At 52.5% G+C, this 21,011-nt stretch overlaps 1 protein-coding gene across 5 annotated transcripts in view; it reads right to left on the bottom strand.

The window, feature by feature from the left end:
- Window positions 1-21,011, bottom strand: part of CHCHD6 (coiled-coil-helix-coiled-coil-helix domain containing 6) — a 252,155-nt gene that overhangs the window by 195,556 nt on the left and 35,588 nt on the right. For all 5 annotated transcript variants that reach the window (XR_011427148.1, XR_002800467.2, XR_011427147.1 and 2 more), the window contains exon 4: window positions 20,722-20,866. Coding sequence is in view for 2 of the 5 variants with exons in the window: in XM_005613810.4 (XP_005613867.3) it covers window positions 20,722-20,866 (145 nt within the window). In the remaining 3 variants the exon portion in view is untranslated. The remainder of the gene's footprint in view (window positions 1-20,721; window positions 20,867-21,011) is intronic.

Raw genomic sequence — 21,011 nt, 5'->3', positions numbered from 1 at the left:
AAAAGGAGATTTGAACACTCCCCTCGGGCTGAGTACCTGGCTTAGGAGCTGAAGGAAAGGATGTGCTGACTACAAGCCAGCTGCTGGCACCATCTCCTAAAGGGACAGAATGCTTGCTGTGGACCTAAAGGTGCGAAGCACTGAGCTGGGCACTTTGACGATGTTTATACTATCTCCCTGCAACAACCCTGTGACATAGGCATGACTGTCGCCATTCCACAGATGAGAAACTGATGTCCAGAGACACTTAACCAAGCCCACACAACTTGTTTAATTAACACAGATGGGATTTTTTGGACTTTTCTACTATTCACTACCCCCCTCTTAGGGCAGTTAAGACTATGATTCAAAGAACTGGAGCTCCATCTGCTGTGACGATTTTATGGACTAACGTGCAATAGGGTACTTTCTTTATTTACCTGTAAACCAGAGATTAAAGACCAGGGCCACAGGGTTTTCTATGCTGCTGTGAACTCTTTAAAGAAGCATGTGGGCAATTCTAATAGGACCCCCTACACACTCCACTTGGAATCTGTACCCTGCCTTCAAAGCAATATTTTCCCAATAAGGCTCAATACGGGCAATCCCTGTCCTCCCCACCCCTCGGAAAGCAAGCCCTACTGAGCTTCTCCAGGCCGCCCGGCTAAGTATCTCTCAGGTGGCACCAATTTTCAGAGGGCTTGGCATGGCCATGCAGCAGCACCCAGTGCCCAGTACCACCCAGAGACTCATGCTGCCATGCTGTAGCCCAGAGCACAAAGAACACAGCCTGTGGCCCCTCTCTTTACCCACTGCTGCAGAAAGGCAGCCCGTGAAGGCTCTGGACAGTGTGCCCGTACGCCAGAAAGAGGATGGGGAGTTGGGGGGTTGAAGGTGGAAAAGAGAGGCAGGAGCGTGCTGTTCCCTATCTGAAAGAAGAATGCCAAGGGCCTGACACGGCTGAGACAACACAGCAGACTCTCCTAGCAGCCATTCCCACCAAGGCCCATCCAGCGTTGTGAGCGGAGCCATGGCAGGCAGGCGACCGGGTACAGCATGCTCACTAGACTGTCATCAGAATGATGTGCACCAGGCCATGAGCCAGGAGGGCAAAAGAACAGCAAGGGTCCTGCTGCCCAGAACCTGGCTTCTCATCAGAAACAAGCAAGAAAGTCTGTGTTTGGATGCCCACTTGAGGTTCTTTAAACCCAACAGCTATTTGCCATGGGAAGTTCAAGTCACCACTATGTTAGTTGATTTCTCCATGTCCCTTCTCTAGGCCTTGAAAAATCTCCATGGCTGCCAAAATCGTGGCAGTCCATCCACCCACAGTAAAGTCAGAATCTGCTTGTTTTGCAAAAGGGAGCCAAGGAAAAGGCACATGAAGGTGCTGCCAGCTCCTGAGGGAAGCGCTGTGCAAGGAATCCTCCGATCTTTCCTCCCATCTGCCAGCCAGGGAAGAAGACCACAGACTTAGCTCTTAATTTGACCTTAACCTTGGGTATTTGGCAAGGAAAAGCAATGTGAATTATCTGCTCTGGGAACAAAGTAACCCAGTTGAGGAGTTAATGCCCCAGCCCTGCCCATCGTGAAGCCCCAACATTTCTCATTCCTCATCTAATCCTAACTGTTCCTCTGCTACATTTTTCTGGACACACGCCAAGCCCTCAGCAACTTTTTGGATGAGAAGCAGAAGACCACAGGAGAGAGGAGCCCTACCCCAGGCAGCCCCACTGAAGGGGCTCGAGGGCAGAGTATGTCCCCACTGGGCTGCTCATCTGTGATCCACACCAGCCTCCAGGGCAGCCACAACCAAGGGAGGCCTCAGGGGACAGACAAGGCAAAAACCTAGGTCTCCCAACAAAAGGGGAAGGGGATGTCGGGAGCTCAGGACCAGGATAATGGGCCTTTCCAGCCCTCTCAGCTAGATCCAGGCCCTCAAATAGAGCACGTGAGGGGAAGGGCCCTCCCTCCCTGCCTGCCCTAGGCCTGCTCCCAGCACTAGCGTCCTCTGGGCCAACGAGTGGCCCAGGACTGCCACCTAGTGGACCCAACACGCAGGACAAGAAGAGGCTCCAGGACTAGGGGGCCTCGGACATCATTCACAAAGCGCAGAGGGATTCTGGCTGTGGCAACAATCAAAATCGCTACGGCACAGCTCCCAGGGACCAGTGACAGGATGAAAAGTAGGAAGGAGTCAGCTGGGTTCTCCTCAGAGCCTGGCCTTCTTCCCCACCCTTCTTAAACTCAGACAAGCAGTGCCTGCCCCAGAGCCTGCCTCACTTAAGGTGCAGGAAACACAATGAGCGGGTACGCAGCGGGAGGCCAACGCCCTGCCCCCAAACACACAGGCTCTGAGCTGCGGCCTTCACCCTCAGACTCTGGTCCAAAACCTGATGTGAGCTTCTGAGAACAGACCATCCCTTCCGTGGCCATCATATGAGCGAGTGTTACTAGGCATTAGGAGGCGTCCCTGAGTTGGGCGGGGTAAGGGGCCTAGAGGGGAGGTCCTGGTAACTGCAGAGTGCTGTGCAGATAAATGGGACTCGTGCCGCCCCTTCGACTGTGAACAGTCATGAGGGCAAGAGAGCTGAGCTAACGTTTAGCGAGTCCCGCTCCGTGCCAAGCACCCTCTAGCCTTGAGTTGTCTCAAGAAGTCCTCACAACAGTCTAGGAACCAGGCACAACCGTCACCCCCATTTAACAGAAGGGAGACAGAGAGATTAGGTGACTTCACCCAGGAGCACAGCTAGGAAGCAGAATGTGACCCCAACAACCTGGCTCCTGAATCCAGCTATGCCCCTGCCTCCAATTCCAACTGCTGGACATAATAAAAATATTACAAACTCCCCACCCTAAAATCCTAAAGACCTAGGCCTGTTCTGGCCAGAAAGCCCAGCAAAGGAGCAGAATCCTGCGACTCTAGGGGGGCAGGACAAGAACCAAGTTAGGGCAATGCAGGCAAATTTTTCTTAGGGAGAAAAAGCAACTGTGTTCAAAGAAGTGCCTGCAGAGGCCAGGGGGAAAACATCAGCTCCCCAGAGACCCTCAAGGGCAAAGGAAAGAAAAACACACACTCCCTTTCTCTAGTCCTGGTGGTGACTCCCTCTCCACCACAATCTCTGTCTTCCATCCTTCCAGAACCTCTGGAGGTCAAGAAGGTCGTACTGGGGTCAACTCAGAGCACCAACCACCCATGGTCAGCTGTGTCTTCCTGTGGAGGAGGGCAAAGGCTTGGCCTGTGACAGTGCCTTCAAGTCCCTGGAGGAACTTCATAGATTCCTCATTAGCATGGGAGAACTGCCTGCCCACCTGTTAGAAGACCTTTCCGTTTATGGTGACAGATGGGATAGTGCTAATGGGCTGGCTTTAACTGGGATGCAGGCAAGTTCAGCCTCATTGCAAAGAGAATTAGCATTACAGCTGGGTGGGTCTACTCACTCTGGGGGCTTCGGGAGGAAGCTGGGGGAGCTTACCCAGGGGCCTCACATTCCAGGGGCGGCCATCCTCAACCAGGGCCAGATTCTCCAGCGAGCCTCCGGCACCAGCAGCCAGGCCGGCTTGGACGCGACCTCAGTCCTCCTGCTCACCCTGATCCAGCTTCCAGGAGGGAGTCCCCAGCCCTGGAGGACTTCTCTCTGACTCCATCTGATCTGCTGGAAAACACCATCCCTCTGTGAGTTCTGGCCAGGGCCCAACTAAGGCCAGATGGCCAGGGAAGAGCTGTGTGCCTTGCCACATTCAGCATCTTAACAGATCATCTTCAAAACAACAGAGACACATGCCTGAGATCTCAGCGGAAGCCCCTTAGGCCAGCTGCCTGGAAGGCCAGCTGACCACTAGGAAGGAAAAGTCAAAGACAATTCAACTCTGCAGGAACATCCCCTCCTTGCTCCTCAGAAACACCTCCCACCAATGTCTGTGCGGAGCTGACAGCACTGTACCTTCTCTATGGTCCTTTACTGCTAAACGTGGAGAACTGAGCAGTTATCACATAGCAAAATATTTTGTAAATGACTGAAGCACAGGTGTGGGGAGAAGACAGGTTCTGTCCTGGACATTCTCAGTTAGAGGTACCTGAAGGTATCGCGAGAGATCTGTCCAGCCAGCACCTAGAAACACGCAGCCGGAACAGAGGTCGGGCCAAAGGTAGATATGGGGTGAGTCTTTGAGGGAGTGAGGAGGCAAGAGACAATAGTGGCGGATTTCCCATCATCCCCAACATCCATTCTTCCCTTCCTCCAGTCTATGAGCATTTGGGTGGAGCACCCAGCTAGACTATACTTCCTAGGCCACCTGTAGCTAGGTGTGGCCACATGACTGCCTTCTGGAGGTAAGATATGTCCAGGTCTTGCCCTAAATGACTGAGTGGGTGTGCAACCACTTGGCCCCTTCCCTTTCCCACGGGCTGGGAACCATAAGAACTGGAGCAACCACCTTGAACCTGTAAACGCTGAGGCTAGCAGAGCTGCACCAGCCCTGGACTACCCACCGACCTCGAGACTGGTACATGACAAAGGAATAAATGTATTTGGGAGCCGCTTTGTTACAGCAGCTCAGTCTCTGCTCTAACTGATACTAGGGCCATTCGTGGGCAGCACATTGATTTGGGAAGGGGCAGAGGCAGAGAGGCCAGAGAAGACTCATTCCCCTAGGCATCCACTTGTCAGCAAAAGGCACCTGGCTCAAGCCCGACGTCCAAGAATCACGCGTAACACTTCTTTCTTCCTCACCCAGGTACCTAAACCTGTCAGTTCTTTCTCTGTGCAATTCTTCCCACCCCCTTGGCCACTGTCCTTTGTCTGAGTCATGTGACCTCTCACTAGGACTCCTGGCTGGCTTCCTGTTAATCTCCCACCTCTGTTCTTGCCCAATCTAAGCCACCCTGTGCAGAACCTTTGTGAAAACCTTTCACAGGCTTCTACGGCATCTGACCCAAACTTCCCCTCGGTGCCCACAAGTGCCTTCACGGTCAACCCTGCCCCCTGCTCAAACACTTGCTGCCTGCAATTCCTCTAACTCACTGAGCTCTACCCCAAGGCCCTGACCATGCTCCTCCCCTTCTTTGTTTAATTCTCTCTCTTCCTCTAGGTTTTGGCTCAAATGTCTGTTCCTCAGAGAAGGTTTGCTGACCTCCATCCCAAATTAGGTCCCCACTGTTTCTCTCTCTCTAAATACTTTGTTCTTTAACAGCATCATATTTATCTCCATTGGTAATTCCATGAGTATTTACTTGTTTAATGTCTCTCTCTCCAACTGGAAGCAGGCTCCAGCAGGGCCAGGACCGTGTCACTTCTGTGTCCCCAACACAATAGTGGCAGCTGTGCCCCTTGGTAAGCATGTGCTGAATGGATGGATAGAGCATGCAGAGGGAGTACAGAGGTTAAAAGAAGTGAGAGTTTAAAGGCAGGGTAGCTCCCTAATGTCAAATACCCCATGGAGGAAACGTGAAGAAGGAAAGTCATTAGATTTGTTGGAAAGAAGAGCATGGTGGTTTCTGAGAACAAAGTATTAATGGAAGTAAAGGCCAAATTGTAATGAGTTTGAGAAGCGAGATGGCAATTCTACCTCTGTGATGAAGGCAAGGGAAGAGCCAGGCCACACCTCGAGGAGCGGCTGGGAAGGGTTCTGGTTTCAGGCAGGGAGGAGCTGCGTGTGGGGGTGGGCAGGAAACACAGCCAGCCCCAAGGGGACAGGAGGGCTGGATCCAGGCCGCCAGCAGATAAGGCACCTTTCAAGAGGGCAGGGAAGAGAGCGTGGCCAGGCAAGGACAAAGAAAGCTGAAGTGCGGCTGACAGGCGAGCGTGGAGAGGGCACAGGCTGGGTGCAGAGCGGAACGCCACTGGAATCGGGGGACACGAGGGAGAGTCAGCAGCAGCGAGGGGGTCAGAGCCCACGACCTTCAGCCGATGCGTCACTTCCTCTGGTGTCCCTCAGGAGCCCAGGCCCAGAGAAAGCAGACGGTGGGGTTTACCCAGGGCTGACTTCGGCCAAGTGGGCCTGGAAGAAGGACACGAAGACGAAGGGAAGGAGGGGCCAGCCGTAACCAGCTGTCAGCATAGAGCCCTGCAGGGCACAGAGACCCGGGGCCAGGGGACACAATAAGGGTGAAGAGAAGGCTCAGGAGGAAAGCCGAGAATGGGTGCAGGGGGAGTGAGGAAGGGGGACAGTTCAAAGCAGGTTTGTGATGTAAAATGTGCCAACAGAACAGCCATTCTAGAAGGAAGACTAAGAAACGTGACCAGACGCTGATGGCAAGGGCTGCTCTTCAGCTCTAAGCCTCGCTAAGAAAATGTCAGGGGCAGTGTTTGCTGAGGCCCTACTACAGTGCAGACATTTTCCTAGACGCTAAACATTCTCTCATCTAAAGCCCATCCTGAGCTGTGAGTTCCAGGCGTCATCACCTCCACTTTGCAGCTGGGCAAGCCGAAGGAGGGGGAAGCTCTCACGGTCAGCAGCAGAGGGAGCGGCAAACTCTCGGCAAAGCCCTCTTACAACGCCTCCAGGACCGCCGGTGATGACACCCTTGACCACATCGAGACCTGGATCCTCTAAGAAAGCCATTCTTCTCCTGGGTTTGAGACCCTAATCAGAAAAACAGAGGCATCCCTAGCAACTCTCGAGGAGGAATAAGGAGACGAGACGTAAAGGAAAAAAGAAAACGGCTCCAAAAGCTTAGAGCACCTCAGAAGAGAAGCCGGTGTCCCAGCGGCCCCATGCAGTCATAAAGGGGCTTCCCCTTGGGCTGGGACCAGGGTGAGAAACTCCGGGCCAAACCACCAGACTGGGGTGAAGGCTGTCCCATCCGGCCACCCTCCACCCCCACCCCCAAGGCCGGCCAAGTCCTCCTGTCAGCCCAGCAGAGCCCTGCTCCAGCAGCAGGGAACTAAACAAGGAGTCCTGAGGTGGCAAAGCCCGCCACTCCGGAGGGAAGATCCAGGAAGCATGGCAGAGAATCAGGAAGGGGAAAAGAAAACAGGGAGAAAGAAAAGCCGCCACATACCCAGCCACCTCGAGTTAGCAGGCTTACTAGTTTCTCATCAAAAACCCCTTCGTAGAGGTTAAGCACACAATAGGCTATGAGAGCCCCAGCCGTGCAGCTGCTTGAAATTCCACACGTGTGCCGTGGCGATGTATTTCTATTAATGTCCGGTGTGTGTCAGCGTGAAGATAAGGGCCGACATCGTGTCCGACCAGTCGACTAGAGAATGGGCCCCATGTTCGACATTGTCTGACACCTGGGAGCCCCCAGAACAGAGGCTCTCAGCCGATCCTGCCCTATGCGCACTCACACCCAACTGGCGCGGCCGACAGGAGCGGAGGCGCAGAGAAAAAGAGTGGGGCCGTCATGGCAGGCAATGGTGCTGGGCTACAGGGAAAACCAGCCACTACACAGGAAGAGGAAAAAGCCAGGAGGGCTGTGTGTTAGGGAAGGGTGCGAGAGAGGGCAAAGAGGCAGCAAGAATAACAGGAGAACGGGTGAAAGCTGGGCCGGCAGCTCTGCCCTGCAGCTGTGCGAGGCCAACAAGGGGCAGGTGTGGGGGGGTAAGGACGGGGCAGGGCAAAGAGGTCAAGTTGACCCCCTCCATGGAGACTCACTCCCACCAAGGTTAGTCCCAGTGGCATCAGAGCTCTGTTATATGACAAGCATCAGACGAAGGCCTGGCACACACAGCTACTCTGTCAGCACTCCCCCTGAGCCACCCTCCCCAACCACCCCAAGCCTAGCAAAGAGCAGAGCACCAGAATCCTCCAGACAAGTCCTGCTGGGACTCAGCAAGGAGAGAAGAGATGCTGCCAAGAGTGCGGGGTGCATGTGGGCAGGGAGCTGGTGCCCAGAGTCCCCTCCTTCCCTGAGCCTCACCCAGCCCAGGGCTCAGGAAACGCTCCAATCCAGACGTTGGGCATCAGTGAGAACACAAACCAGGAGAGCACAGGCACAAGAGTATCGGCACCTCCTCCCAAGCTCAAATTAACCTTGGGAGTCAGGAGAGAGTACCCAGCAGGACTCGGAAGGGCTGCTTTAGAAGAAAGGAGGGCAAGGTAGAGAGGGACATGCTGATCGATGATGCCACCTCAGGTGGTCGGCCGGGACTTCAGCACCCAGCAACAGCCATCACGCCTGCCCTGGGTGTAGTGTCCCTTCTCTGCTGTGCTGGAAAATCAGTCCCCACTTCTACCCTTTAGACTCAGATTAGTCACCTGTTCAGCTTCTCGTGCATTTTGGGGAGCTCGGCAGAATGCAAAGAAAAGAATGTACTGACTGCCTTCCATCTGCCCAACAGCGGGCGGGTGCTTTGCTTACATCATGTCATTGAAGCATCTAGCAATCCTAGATGTCTGCCATTTGACTTGTGAAAACTGCAGCCCAAGGAGGTTAAGTAACATGCTCAAGGTCATAGAGACTGCGCTTGGTGACTCTGAGCACAGGTCTAACAGGTCCCAGAGGAGGGCTCCTTCCAAACGGCCACGCTCCAGAAGCTGCTGCTCACCACCCCCCCCAGTGTCTAGCCCCTTTAATAACCTAACCCTGACTGGGGGGGAGGGGGGTAATCAAGTGCCAGATTACAATTACTTGCTATCCCAGCCCCTCTTTCAGCCAGAGGTGGCCCTGTGACACAGTTTTGCTAATGAGAGTCCCTAGGGAGGGTGTCCCTCCCACATAAAAAAAACAAAAATTCACTAGGAAAAGGCTTTTGGCTCTTCCTTCTTCCCAATGGAAAACTGATGTAATGCCTGGAGGCACGGTAACCATCCTGCAGCCACAAGGAGAGCTGCACTGAGGATGGTGGAGCCCTCCTGATGCACCGAGCTACCGTACCCAACTGGACCATCTGCCCCTGGACTTCTTGTTCATGAGATAAGCACGCCTTCCCCCTGCCCCTGCTGTTTGAGCCACTGCCACCTGGGATTCCATTACAGCCAAAACTGCTCCTGATTGGTGCACGTCTTGTTCTATCCGAGAGCACTCATCCTAGAGCCCAGACACGGGAGATGGGGACCTGGCTCAGCCACTGAGTGGACACAGAGGTAAATGCAAAAATGTGACTTTTCTCCTGTCCCACTTACTGGTCTTTGTCAGCAGAATAACCCCTTTTGATTCTCAACCTTTCCAGTAGCCAGCAATGGCATCTACCCAAGTGGGCAAACACAGTCTGCTTAACTGACGAATCTAAAACATTTGTTCACAAAAAGGGAAAAGGCAGAATGGTAGCTCCCCAAAGACTATGTGAATAAACCACATAAAGAGACTTAAAATAAGCCGTGACCCTCCCCTCTCCCTAGCCCTGCTGGCTTCCTAGAGGTGTGCACAGAAGTGGGCAGGCGCCAGCCCAGCTACACTCAAGCAGGACAGAAAAGGAGAATATGCTGCTGCCCAGATCAATTAGGGTGCTAGGGCCAGTCCCACTTGACACACAGGCATGGAGAGGGTGGCAGGAGTGGTGAGCAGTGCCATCCAGAAGAAGAGGAATGGAACGGTGCAGAGTAGCCACAGACGGCAGGGCTGCTGATGAGCGTGGCTGCCTCTGACAGCCCGCATCCTCTCAGAGGCCAGGACTGCCAGCACACACCAACTCCAGCAACGAGGAATGGCCCCAGTTCTGAAGTCAGATTTCCCTACAATTTTAGCTTACACACAGCCGCACAATACCTGCCCAAAACACAAAAGTCCCAAACTCTTGGCCAGGCCCTGGGCTTCTCACAAGGAGCAAAGCCATAGGTCAGTCAGGTGTTACCAGCTGCTGTGATGCCTCTGTCAGATGGCTCAGGTCACCCCCCTCTGCCAGTGGGTTTTTCCAAGGAAGTATGCAGCTCAGATCCCCTGGGACCCATCAGGCATGCAGAGGCCAAGGAGCCTGGCTGAGGGTAGCAGCTGAGTCCCTCAAGAGGCTTAAGAGAAAAGCTGCTTCTACAGTTCTCTCCAGATCCCAGCTCCAGCTATCAGCCTCTTTAGCTCATCCCTGGTGCTAACAGACATTTTCAAAGACATGCGATCTGCTAATTAGAAGCAACGACACCAGGAATGGAACCACAATCAGCCATTTGCCTAACAAAGTTAGCAGCTAATGAGGATTTCCAGCTTCTGTCAGCACACAGCAGAGGTCACCTGAGCAACGCGCGAGAGCCGGGCAAGGGTGAGCCAGAGGATGTGCAGATCTGTGAGGCGGGGGAGCGGGCGGCAGCGCAAACTCCTAACCCACCTGGAAGTTCGGCTTCTCCAATAACAAATGACTCAATGCACATCTTGTCCTACTCCAAAGTGTTGGGATCTCCCTTCCCACCACAGGGCCATCCTGGAACAGTCAGGTGCTGCAATCCCTGCATTTTAATTTGAGAAGTCCACAGAGCAATCGCTTTCTTTAAAGAGGAGTCCTCCAGTTTTCCACTTTCTGCTAGGATTCAAACAGCTGGAGACTGCTATTCACCTTCTTTCTCACCTGGCACCAGCCCAGTGTCCCTGTCCAGAGGAGCCCCAGCCCCTGCAGCAGCTCTCAACCCCCCTCCACCACACATCCCTCACCCTAGTCCTCCTCCTCTCACGGCCAGGGTGGCCATACCTTCCCACTGCTGCCTAAGACAGCTGAGGGGGAGGCAGGACTTTCCCACCCCAAGGACACCAGCACAGCACACCCAGTGAGGTGGATGGGAAACAGGAACTGAAAAGGCTTCTCAGGGCAATGCCAGGAACTCAACCCTCAGGTCTGCTGGGCCCACCTGGGGGCACATCCCACTGACTAGAGAGGCAACTAGGCCCGCAGAAGCCCTCCCGTGCTCAGGCCGGCCAATGAGTCCAACAAGCCTTGAAAAGTCGTCTTTCTGTTCCTGCTACATGCCTCCAACATTACACAGGCTGCTGCTGCAAGGAACGAAGGGTCAGGCTCTCCCACAGCCAGGTTATTGCTGGGAGTCCAATGGGTTCCACTTAGCACCCCCCACGTCCAACGGCCATCACTGCCTGGACTCTGGCAACATTTTATCACCAGTCTCCCAAAAAGCTGTGCCCAGCTCGCCTGGACCCCTCCCAGGGCGTGGTACCTGCAGATGGCTGATTCTCTTTCCTAGCTATTTTCAGCAAAGGAAAAAGTTCCTGCTTTCTTTTGAGGCTGTCTAACAATCCATGTGGTCAGCAAGCTGTGTCGGGTACAGGGGCCATTAGTCACCTGATGCACGTTTCAAACAGCATAGGCCCTGCCCTTGAAGACCATGGAGCCACATCACCAGTGGGAACACTCCACCTCCCTCCGCATCCCAGACAGCACAAAGTGCCATGAGTCCCTCTTTGGTCACTGGCACCCAACCTCAGCCCAGGAGCTGGCTCTGGTCCTGCTGCCCCAGCATCACATGGGGGCTGTTAAAATATAGATTCCCGGGGCTGGCCTGGTGGCACAGCAGTTAAGGTCGCACATTCTGCTTCAGCAGCCTGGGGTTCACCGGTTTGGATCCCGGGTGCAGACCCACGCACTTCTCGTCAAGCCATGCCATTGCAGGCATCCCACATATAAAGTAGAGGAAGATGGACACGGATGTTAGCTCAGGGCCAGTCTTCCTCAGCAAAAAGAGGAGGATTGGCAGCAGATGTTAGCTCAGGGCTAATCTTCCTCAAAAAAAAAAAATACAGATTCCAGGGTCACAGCAACCAAGAATCTAATCCAGTTGTCTTTGGTGTAATATCCAACTATGTGTATTTTCACCAAGTTCCCAGGCAACCTTGCTGCAGGGCAATGGGAAGATGGGCAGAGACAAAGAGGAGAGTGATGCAGGTAGGACAGCTGCTGGCAGCGAAGCCAAGTTGGAGACCCTTATTCTACACCCTACTACACGTCTGGGAAGCCCCATGGCACCTGCCCACAAATAAGGCATTTCTGTGAAGCCTTGCCGCCTCCACATCACTCCAGCGCCTCTCTCCAGAGAACTGGTCAGAAGCCTACATGACCAATTTATTCTAAGGATCAGTTCACAGGGATTCTGTGTCACGGGCCATGGGTGGAGGTGAAGAGAAGAATAAATTATAACTTTTTCCCCACAACATACAGTCTTGTCTGCCCCATTTCACAGAGAAGAAAATAGCGTAGAAGAGTGAAGGAAGCCCAGGGACATGCTTGTCTGGCCCTGGAGCCTGGGTTCTGTCTCCCGCACTCTCCCAGAACAACATGCCCATGCCACCAAGCACCTGGGCGCCACACCTCGCCTGCTCCCTCGCTGGATCCTCATAGACAGACACAAGGCAGGCCTCAGAGTCCAGGCCTCATGCACTAAGGGCCATCCCTGGACTTGGGCAGCAGACTTGTAGTCCGGGACTGGACCCCATGTCTTGTTTTTGTGCCCACCCCCCACCCTCAGTTTGTGTAAAATATATGAGAAAACCAAAGTTCTTTTTTGGTGTGTAATCAGCTAACAATACAGTTGAACCAGTTTTCATGCAAGCCTATCTGTAGTTTTCTTTCTCCAAAAATTGTCACATCATATAAGCACAAGGCCACATTATTTTAACTTTGACCTTAATAAATAAAGCAGGAACCAGGAGGCCTCACGGCACCCCTTCCAACTAATTATTCCTATTCTCTCAAATAATGAGATGCACCTGCCCTTGTTCTCTGAGCAATGGTGGCTGTCCATGGGACATGGTGTGTCCCTGTGGAGACCCCATCCACCTGTGGAAGGACTGGCCCTATACGTCAGTAGCCAGATGGGCCTGGACATTCAGAGAGGGAGCAAGCGCAGGCATAGTACTCTGCCCTTTTCATTTTCCTTGGGGTGTGAAAGGTGCTTCAAAGTAATGACAATAAAAAGGAAGACTGGGGGCTGGCCCCGTGGCCGACTGGTTGGGTTTGTGCGCTCCGCTGCAGGCGGCCCAGTGTTTCGTTGGTTCGAATCCTGGGCGCGGACATGACACTGCTCGTCGAGCCACGCTGAGGCGGCGTCCCACATGCTGCAACTAGAGGGACCCACAGCGAAGAACATACAACTATGTACTGGGGGGGCTTTGGGGAGAAAAAGGAAAAAAATAAAATCTTAAAAAAAAGGAAGACTGAAATTATTTTGGTACTGGTTATGAGAATCTTCTTCCTTAACTATACTGTTTAAAAGACTTGGGGGTCGGGCAGAACTGAATGAGACACCCTCCACGCACCCCCTCGAGGCAGGTGCACAGGGCCTGCTGAGAGCAGGCAGGAGCCGGAGAAGCCCCATGGTACCACAGGCCCTGCGCTGACCACCACGCAACCACGCAGCAGCAGCCTGCAGCTGGAGGAGGCGCAAGGAAGCACCCTGGGACACAGAGAAGCAGGGCCTCCAAAAAGTCTGATGCGAAAGCAAGAGGGCACAGACAAACCCTGCAGCGCCCAGACCCTAAGCTGTGCTCAACAGGAGGTCTTGGTCCCACTCTCAGAGAGTCTGAAGCCAAAGCAGCAAGAGAGCCCACCCCTTGCTCAAATAGATTTCCTCAGCCCCCCACAGAAATAACTTGTCACAAGAAGGAGTGGCTGTTTCCAGGCGTAACGCTATTTTCCTGTCTCTCCTTTCTTCTGCATGTGATGCGCAGCATCAACCAAGTTATAAGGCACATCCAGCTCCAGGACAAGGGGACCCATTACCAAGAGGGAGACAGACATGGAACCAAACTCAGAGACCACCCAGATGCTGGAGTGACCAGAGAGAGACTTCAGAATAACTATGACAAGTTTAGAGGATCCACAGGAAAAGGTGGACAGCATGTGTCAATGACAGGGAACTTCAGCAAAGAAATGGAAACTATAAAAAACGCCCAACGTAAAAAGAATCACAAGTTAAAATGAAAGTTCATGACTCTGTCCCAAGAGCCCCCCAGGCTGTCTCCAGAACGATCCTCATTCTACAGATGAGAAGACAGGCCATGAGACGCCACCACGCAGTAAGCTCGCAGGCACAACGAGCACCAAGGCACCAGCACCACCATCAACGCCCCTGTCCCCCAGCTTCTTGGACATCTGGTTACTCAGAGACACTTAAAAAATTAAAATTTCTGGAGCTGCACTGTCTAGTCCGGGGGTCAGCAAACTACAGCCCCGCAGTCAAATCCAACCCATAGCGTCTTTTGGTATGGCCTCTGCGCTCAAAACGGTTTTTATATTTTTTAGAGCTGTAAAAACAACAAGAAGGAATATGTGACAGAGACCATACGTGGCCTGCAAAGCCTAAAATATTAACTGTCTGGCTCTTTATAGAGAAAGGTTGTCAACCTCTGGTCTAATCTAGGAAAAAACCCAGCAAGACTTAAGCAAGCAAAAAAAGAGACTATGGATGTCATGCTTTCATGTTTTTCTCCAGATTATGCCTTTTACCAGCCATCTAGGTGCAATCAGAGAGCTCTCCACAGGAATTCAAGCTCTCCATCTGCAGCTCAAATTGGAGGAGGCATAAGGACAAGACCACCAGAGGCCGCAAGCCACCAATGTTCTGACACAAACAGCCACGCCACACAGCTGCCCCAGGTACTGGGCCTCCTCAGCGGCACATCAGGTAGAGTACTCCCTGACCCAGGGTTGAGTCTCCAAAGCCCCACTCTCTGCCTTGTTCCACGCAAGTTAAACCCAAACTCCATAAGTCTCTGACTAGCAGTCAGACAAACTTCTTTCTAGTTGACTCCAAGATATCCTTACACTAAAAGTGTGTTTGGTTTTGCGTTGATCTCTTTCTTGTTTGAAAAGGTCAGGCCTGCGAGTTGCCACTCACTCTCGGGAAGGCTGATCCGGGCACGGCACGGAGGCCTCAAGGAGCCCAGCGAGGGCCGCCGTACAGAAGCCTCCACAGCAGGAGGCGCCGCCGCACACCCCGTCGGCCCGAGACCTGCCATTCCATACCTGTCCACTGTGCGCCCCTGAGAGTCACAGAGAAGACCAAAATGATCACAGCACAGCTCCTCTCCTCGAGGAGCTAAGGATCTGAGGAACAAGCCTTGAACACACAGGCGGGGGGATTAGGAAAAAGGCTCCAGCTGTAGTAAAACCAAAATAAACCTGCCATCTCACTCATGATTCAGAAAACTGCAAGTCAAAACTCTTAAATCCAAAATTTTCTTAAAATCCTGACTACAGAGTTTATACAGCTAAGGTGGCAGCTTCTGAGAGCGTCTGAACAATGAAAAGAATGCAACAATACAGTCATGCATCGCTTAATGACAGGGATGCATTCTGAGAAATTCTGTAGCTCTGTGAACATCACAGTGCACGTGCACAAACCTAGACAGGACAGCCTACTACACACCTAGGCTCTCTGGTACTGATCCTATGGGACAGCTATCGCACACATGGTCTGTTCTTGACCAAAACACTGCTACGTGACACACGGCTGTAGATCAAAGTGCCCCTGTACACTGGCGAGCGGAGCAGGACAGCCACTCTTCCTGTGCGAGACCAGAGGCGAGTCAGGCACATGCAGGCAGAGAAGCACTCCCTTCCCGCCCTCTGTCCAGTGGAAGGATTTGGTCCCAGCTCTTCATCTGCCATTTAGGACTCTTCCCAGTGTTCACCGTTTAGTAGGAGAGGCCCTCCCTTCCGTGTGTCTCTTCTGAGGATTAAGAAAACCTTCCCCCGTAAGTCCCCATCAGACCTCCAGAATTTCATTCCAGGCCCACATCTAAACTGACCTCTCCTGCCTGCCACACCCGCCACTCCCCTAGATGCCAGCCAAATGGCTTGTGTTCCCCCAACCTCGGCCTTTGTTCCCACAGTGTCCTCCATCTGCAACACCCTTCTCACTCTTCTTCACCTGGCAAACTTCTCTCCAGTCTTCAAGATCCAGCTCACACGTCACTTCCTCTTACAAGACTTTCCCACCCTACCAGGAAGAGGCCATTGTTGTCCCCTCCTTCCTCCTCTAGTACCTTCCTGTCCCTTGGGTATGATACTGTAACACTGTATGGTCACTTCTGAGAATATTTAACTCTCCCAACGAACAGATCTTCTCAAGGACAGGAGCTGTATCTTATTTACTTCCACTTGTGAAGAAACTAACCCAGTGCCCAACATACAACAGGCACACAGGAAAAAAAAAAAAAAAAAAAAAAAAAAAAAAAAATATATATATATATATATAAAATAATAAAAGAATTCCTCACCAAAAGAGAAAAGAAACGAAAGTTTTTACTTTCTATCAGGTGTACTGCAATCTCACATACCTAACAATATGTGTCAGGATTCCAACAGGCAAGGTCATAAATCTCATTCTCCCCTAGAGCAAAGCTTCTGCCAGGCCTTTATTACTCCATCCCTGGATTGTTAAAGCTCCGCCCATAAGAAGCCTAAGCCCTGGAAACCACTCTGTTTCTCCTTATTTCTCTCGAAAACGTTGATCTGGTCTCCAAACTGCACCCCCCCGACTCCGAGGGAAGCGCTCCTCACACAGGCTCCACCGACAGCGCCTTCACCCCAGCAATAACTGGGTTCCACCAGTCTGCAAGGGACAGGGGGCATGCAGAAACACGCAGAAACAGTTCATCCCTGCTGCACTAGATGGAAAATAGTAACACTTTTGTCATCAGAAGGTTTTAAAAATTATTACCTTTCCCTGTCATTAGTTTTATGAACTTTTCCCAATAATGAGCTGAATCATTCCCTCATGCATAAGAGGATTAAAAAATCAATATTGTAAAAGTCAGATGCAAAGAGAGAGAACGGAAGAGCATATTAAATGTCAAACTGCAGTCAGCACACTTGAAAGAAAAATCCTCCAGGCGAGGCTCAGGGTCAAGGGTGCGGGGCTCGAGGCACTGGTCAAAGGTGGCACCAAGGAGAGGTGGGCAGCCAGCTCATTTGGCCAGCGTCCATGCCAGGTCTGCCTTGGGGTCCAGCCTGGCCCTGTGGCTAGGAGCACGTGCTGTGATCCAGACACTAGGGCCTTACGTGCTCTGTCCAGCAGGCTCCTTCAATCCTTGCATGTGGAAGGCCGCTTGAGAAAGGAAAATTCTCTAGGCTTCTGTGCAGGTTCTTCTCTCCATCCTTCTCCTCTTATTTAAATCTTCCAAAGTACAGTTTTGAAATTGTCTTCACTAAAAGCATCTACCAACCACACCAACCTAAATGGAAGTAATGGCCACGGCATCACCCAGCATCTAGGTGAGTGCCGCATGTCCCCGCCGACTTATAGAACAGGGCCGGGTACTAGCTCCCCTCCTCTGTTCTCACTGAGTACTGAAAGCGGTTGTAAGCCTTCAAAACCAAGCTCCTATGACTCCGCATTCTGCTGTAACACCAAGCAACAGAAACCAACTTCGGTTACCTCAAGCAAAAGAGATTTGGCGGCAGGTTATCAGCGGATGATCCAATCCTCAGGAAGGCAGAAGGACCAGTCAGAAACCAACGGCAGCCCGCAGGGGTAGGAGACAGTAAAACAACCTCTCAGGATGACTGTGCTGACCAGCAGGCCTCAGCTGCGATGAATAATCCCACCCTGGCCTCCTCGCTCATTCCAAACTGAAAGTCCCTGGAGAGAGGGTCTGACCAGCTGCCCTCAGGCCCTGTGCCAGACCCTGCCTGTACCAGGGCAGGGGAGAGAAGGGACGTAGCTTCCATAAAGGACGTTGGGCATTGGAATTGCACTCCCACTGAGATGAGACTCAACAGGAAACAGGTAAGTTCCCAAAAGGAAACCGAGGGCACCAACTGCGTGGAGAAAGAGTCAAACGACGGGACACCCACAAAAGTAGGTAATAGACATTTTCAAACTGAAGGGAGCCACTTGCTTCGCTATTCCATAGGAACTCTGGTTGAGAACGGCATTTATTCATCCAGAGATTTGGGGGAAAAAATCAAGATGTATCTTCTTTATTCTAAAGTCACCCTTTCTTTAAGAAGCCCACACACCTGTCCTGAAGGTCATTTACGTTCCTTCCCACCTATAAAGGTGCTCCTCCAGGGACAGGCCTGAGGAGGGGCCCAGCCTTCTCCTTTACAGGTGGAAAAAGGGAAGCTGCGACTTCTCTTTCACTGTAATTAACACATTCCAGGTGAGAATGCAGAGATCCACACCTGTAGGCTGCTCTGTTCCGTGCTGGGTGACTGTCCCAGCGGGCCAACTTTTTTGCTCATGCTGTACTGATTAAGCCTTCACCTCCAGGACGAGAGTCCTTTCGACTTGGATGTCAGGCTGCCGACAGAGAAGCAACAACCTGCCCCTCAGAGACTATCTGCAAGCGCCTCTAAAAGCTGGGGTGTGCTCACCCCAGTTTCTCTGCATCGACTGAGTCTTCACCAGGATTCTAAAACCACATCACAGATCATGTCATTCCCATCCTCATGAATTCTTGGAATCCTCCACAGTTTCAGGCTTGCTGTGGGATACTTTGTGGGTTAACTCCTCAAGGAGTCCAAGACCTCCTATAATCTAGCTTCACACCTCGATCACCTCTTCTCTCACTGTGTCCCGTCACCTCCTTGACACCTACCTGGCTCAGCCCAGAGGCTCCCTGGGCCTGGGGGCTCACATCGCTCAAGGCCAGGTCAAATGCATCTCTCCCACCAGCAGTTGACCCCACTGCCTTTGCATTCCCACACATATTACCTTTACCTCCATTTCACACTTACCGTAACTGATTTGACCTTTTTCTGAGTTGTTGTTTGAAGTCTGTCTTCCTCACTAGACTGAAAATTTCCCAGGGGTGAGGATCCTGCATTGTCTGTATCTCCCAGAGGGCCTGGTTCAACCAGCATTTCTATGCCTTCCGCAGTCTGAACACCTGTGCAGAGGCCTTCCCCTCCGGGGCGGGCACAGTCCCAAGTGGTGATCTCACATCTCTCCAACTTCCTTTTGGGGAGGACAGCATGCACCAGGCCCCCCACCTGAAGCAGGGGGGTGCTGCTCCTGGTCTCCCAGCCCAGGGCTTCTGAAGCAGACAGTGGATGCTGCCACAGCTACAGTCCCTTCCCCACACCTTCCTTGTCATCATATGATTTACATTAAGAACTAAATATTTGGTCTTCCCCTGTCTCTGGCACAGAGCTCCTAAAACCCTTGGAATTTCCTAAGTGATGAGAGAGATAAAGGTGTCTCTTTGTTACATCAATGAGGTGACTTTTGGAAAGCACCTGGGGATACAGGCTGGTTGCCAGGGGAACCAAACACATGATTGGAGGGTTGAACTTTCAGTCCCACCACCTGACCTCCAGGGAGGGGAGAGGGGCTGGAGGTCGGATCAGTCACCACTGGCCAATGATTTAGTCAGTCGTGCTGTGTAATGAAGCCTCCATAAAAATCCATAAAAATGGGGTTCCAAGAGCTTGCAGGTTGGTGAGCACGTGGCGATCTGGGGAGAGGACAGCTCCTGCAGAGGACATGGAGGCTCCGCGCCCCTTCCCCAGACCTTGCCCTGTGCATCTCTTCCACCAGCTGTTCCTGAGTTATGTCCTTTCATAATAAACCAGTAATCTAGTAACAGATATGTTCCTCTGAGTCCTGTGGGCCACTCCAGCACATTAATGGAACCCAGTGAGGGGCTGTGGGAACTTCCGATTTCCAGCCAGTTGGTCCGAAGCACAGGACTTCAATTGGTGTCTGAAGTAGGGGTGGGGGTAGGACGGATAGGGGACAGTCTTGTAGGACGGAGCCCTCAACCTGTGGAATCTGAGGCTATCTCCAGGTAGACAGTGTCAGAATTGAATTCAATTGTAGGACACTCAGCTGGTATCAGAGAATTCCTTAGATGAGTCGGGGAAAGCCACACACACTGGAATTGGGAGAACTCTCTCTTCCTGACAGTCCTAATTCTGTCTGGGTGCCCCCCTCCCCTGAAACATGACTCGAAAAGAGCCCTAGCTCCAGTTGGTGGAGCCCCCCTGCTGTCTCCACTGAGGACTGGCTCAGCCATGGCCACCTGCTGTGAGTCAGGCCAATGGGACATAAGAGGACTTCACCTGGGGCTTCTGGGAAAGTTCTCCTTGCTGACAGAGCCATCACAGCCTCTCTTCTTCTGCCAAGTGTTGTCCTGTCTATATGAGTCCTGGGGGGCAGTAGCAGCCATTGTTTACCTGTCAGGACAGCTGGCCTGAGGATGCCCTGGCATGCTGAGGACGCAGAGTGGAAGGAGAAGAAGCTAGTCCATGATGACGCCAATGCGCCGCTCAACAAGTCAACCCTGGGGCACTTCTAGACTTCTCTATTGTGAAGTAAAGCCTCACTTACAGCAGAGAGAGTCCTAACAGCCTCCCATCAATTAAATGTATCAATAACAATAACAGCAATAATAGCACACCTTCATGATCTGCCAGGCACATGCTAAACCCTGGACAGTTATTGTCTCCTCTAATTCCCTGGGCAGTCCTGTGTGGGACCATCATGATCTTCGAGGAGGGCTCACAGGTACGGGAGGATGTGCCCAAGCTGAAAAGTAGGGAGCTGGGATTTGCACCTAGGGTGCCCCACTAAAAGTTACACTCTCCATCTCGCTTATTACATGGCCACGAGCCCCTAGTCCTATCCCTTCACCATCTCCTGCACACATACCAACACAGAGTGGGACCAGACCGGTGAATGATCCAGCCCTTACCCTGAAACCTGAGGCCCCAGAGACTGAAAACACAGGTCAGGGGCAGCAAAGCAAATCCATAAGAGAGCCAGGGCTAGAACTCAAGCTTCTGGTGCCTGGAAAGACATCCTTTCCACAGAGGTGAGGCCAAGCCCCGGCTTCAGACACATCAGCTTCCAGGGCCAGATCTCTGCTTCCCAGTGCTGCTCCGCACAAAAGGCCAGCTCAGGAAGATGCGCACTCACCAGCTGGTCTGACCTCCACTTGTCCTGGTCAACGCTGCCCTCCCCTCGCTGCAGGGACACACGCTGTTGCTGGGTGGCTGCCTCTCTTTCCCTCGTGGCCACCTGGAGCAGCTCATCCTGGACCATGGCCTGCTCCTGTTTATACCTGTGGCAGAAGAGAGATGGAGAGAAGCAGATGCAGATGTCACGACTGGCAGAAGGTAGCCAAGCAAAGGTGTGCACACTCACTTCAGCTGGCTGGGGATGGAGATCTGAGGCCAGCTGGAGAGGGTTAGGCATCAGTGACAGGA

The sequence above is a fragment of the Equus caballus genome, chromosome 16 (assembly GCF_041296265.1).
Source record: "Equus caballus isolate H_3958 breed thoroughbred chromosome 16, TB-T2T, whole genome shotgun sequence".
NCBI classification, from domain to species: Eukaryota; Metazoa; Chordata; class Mammalia; order Perissodactyla; family Equidae; genus Equus; species Equus caballus.
The sequence above is the reverse complement of the archived record's forward strand: the minus strand, read 5'-3'. Positions and strand labels throughout refer to the sequence as shown.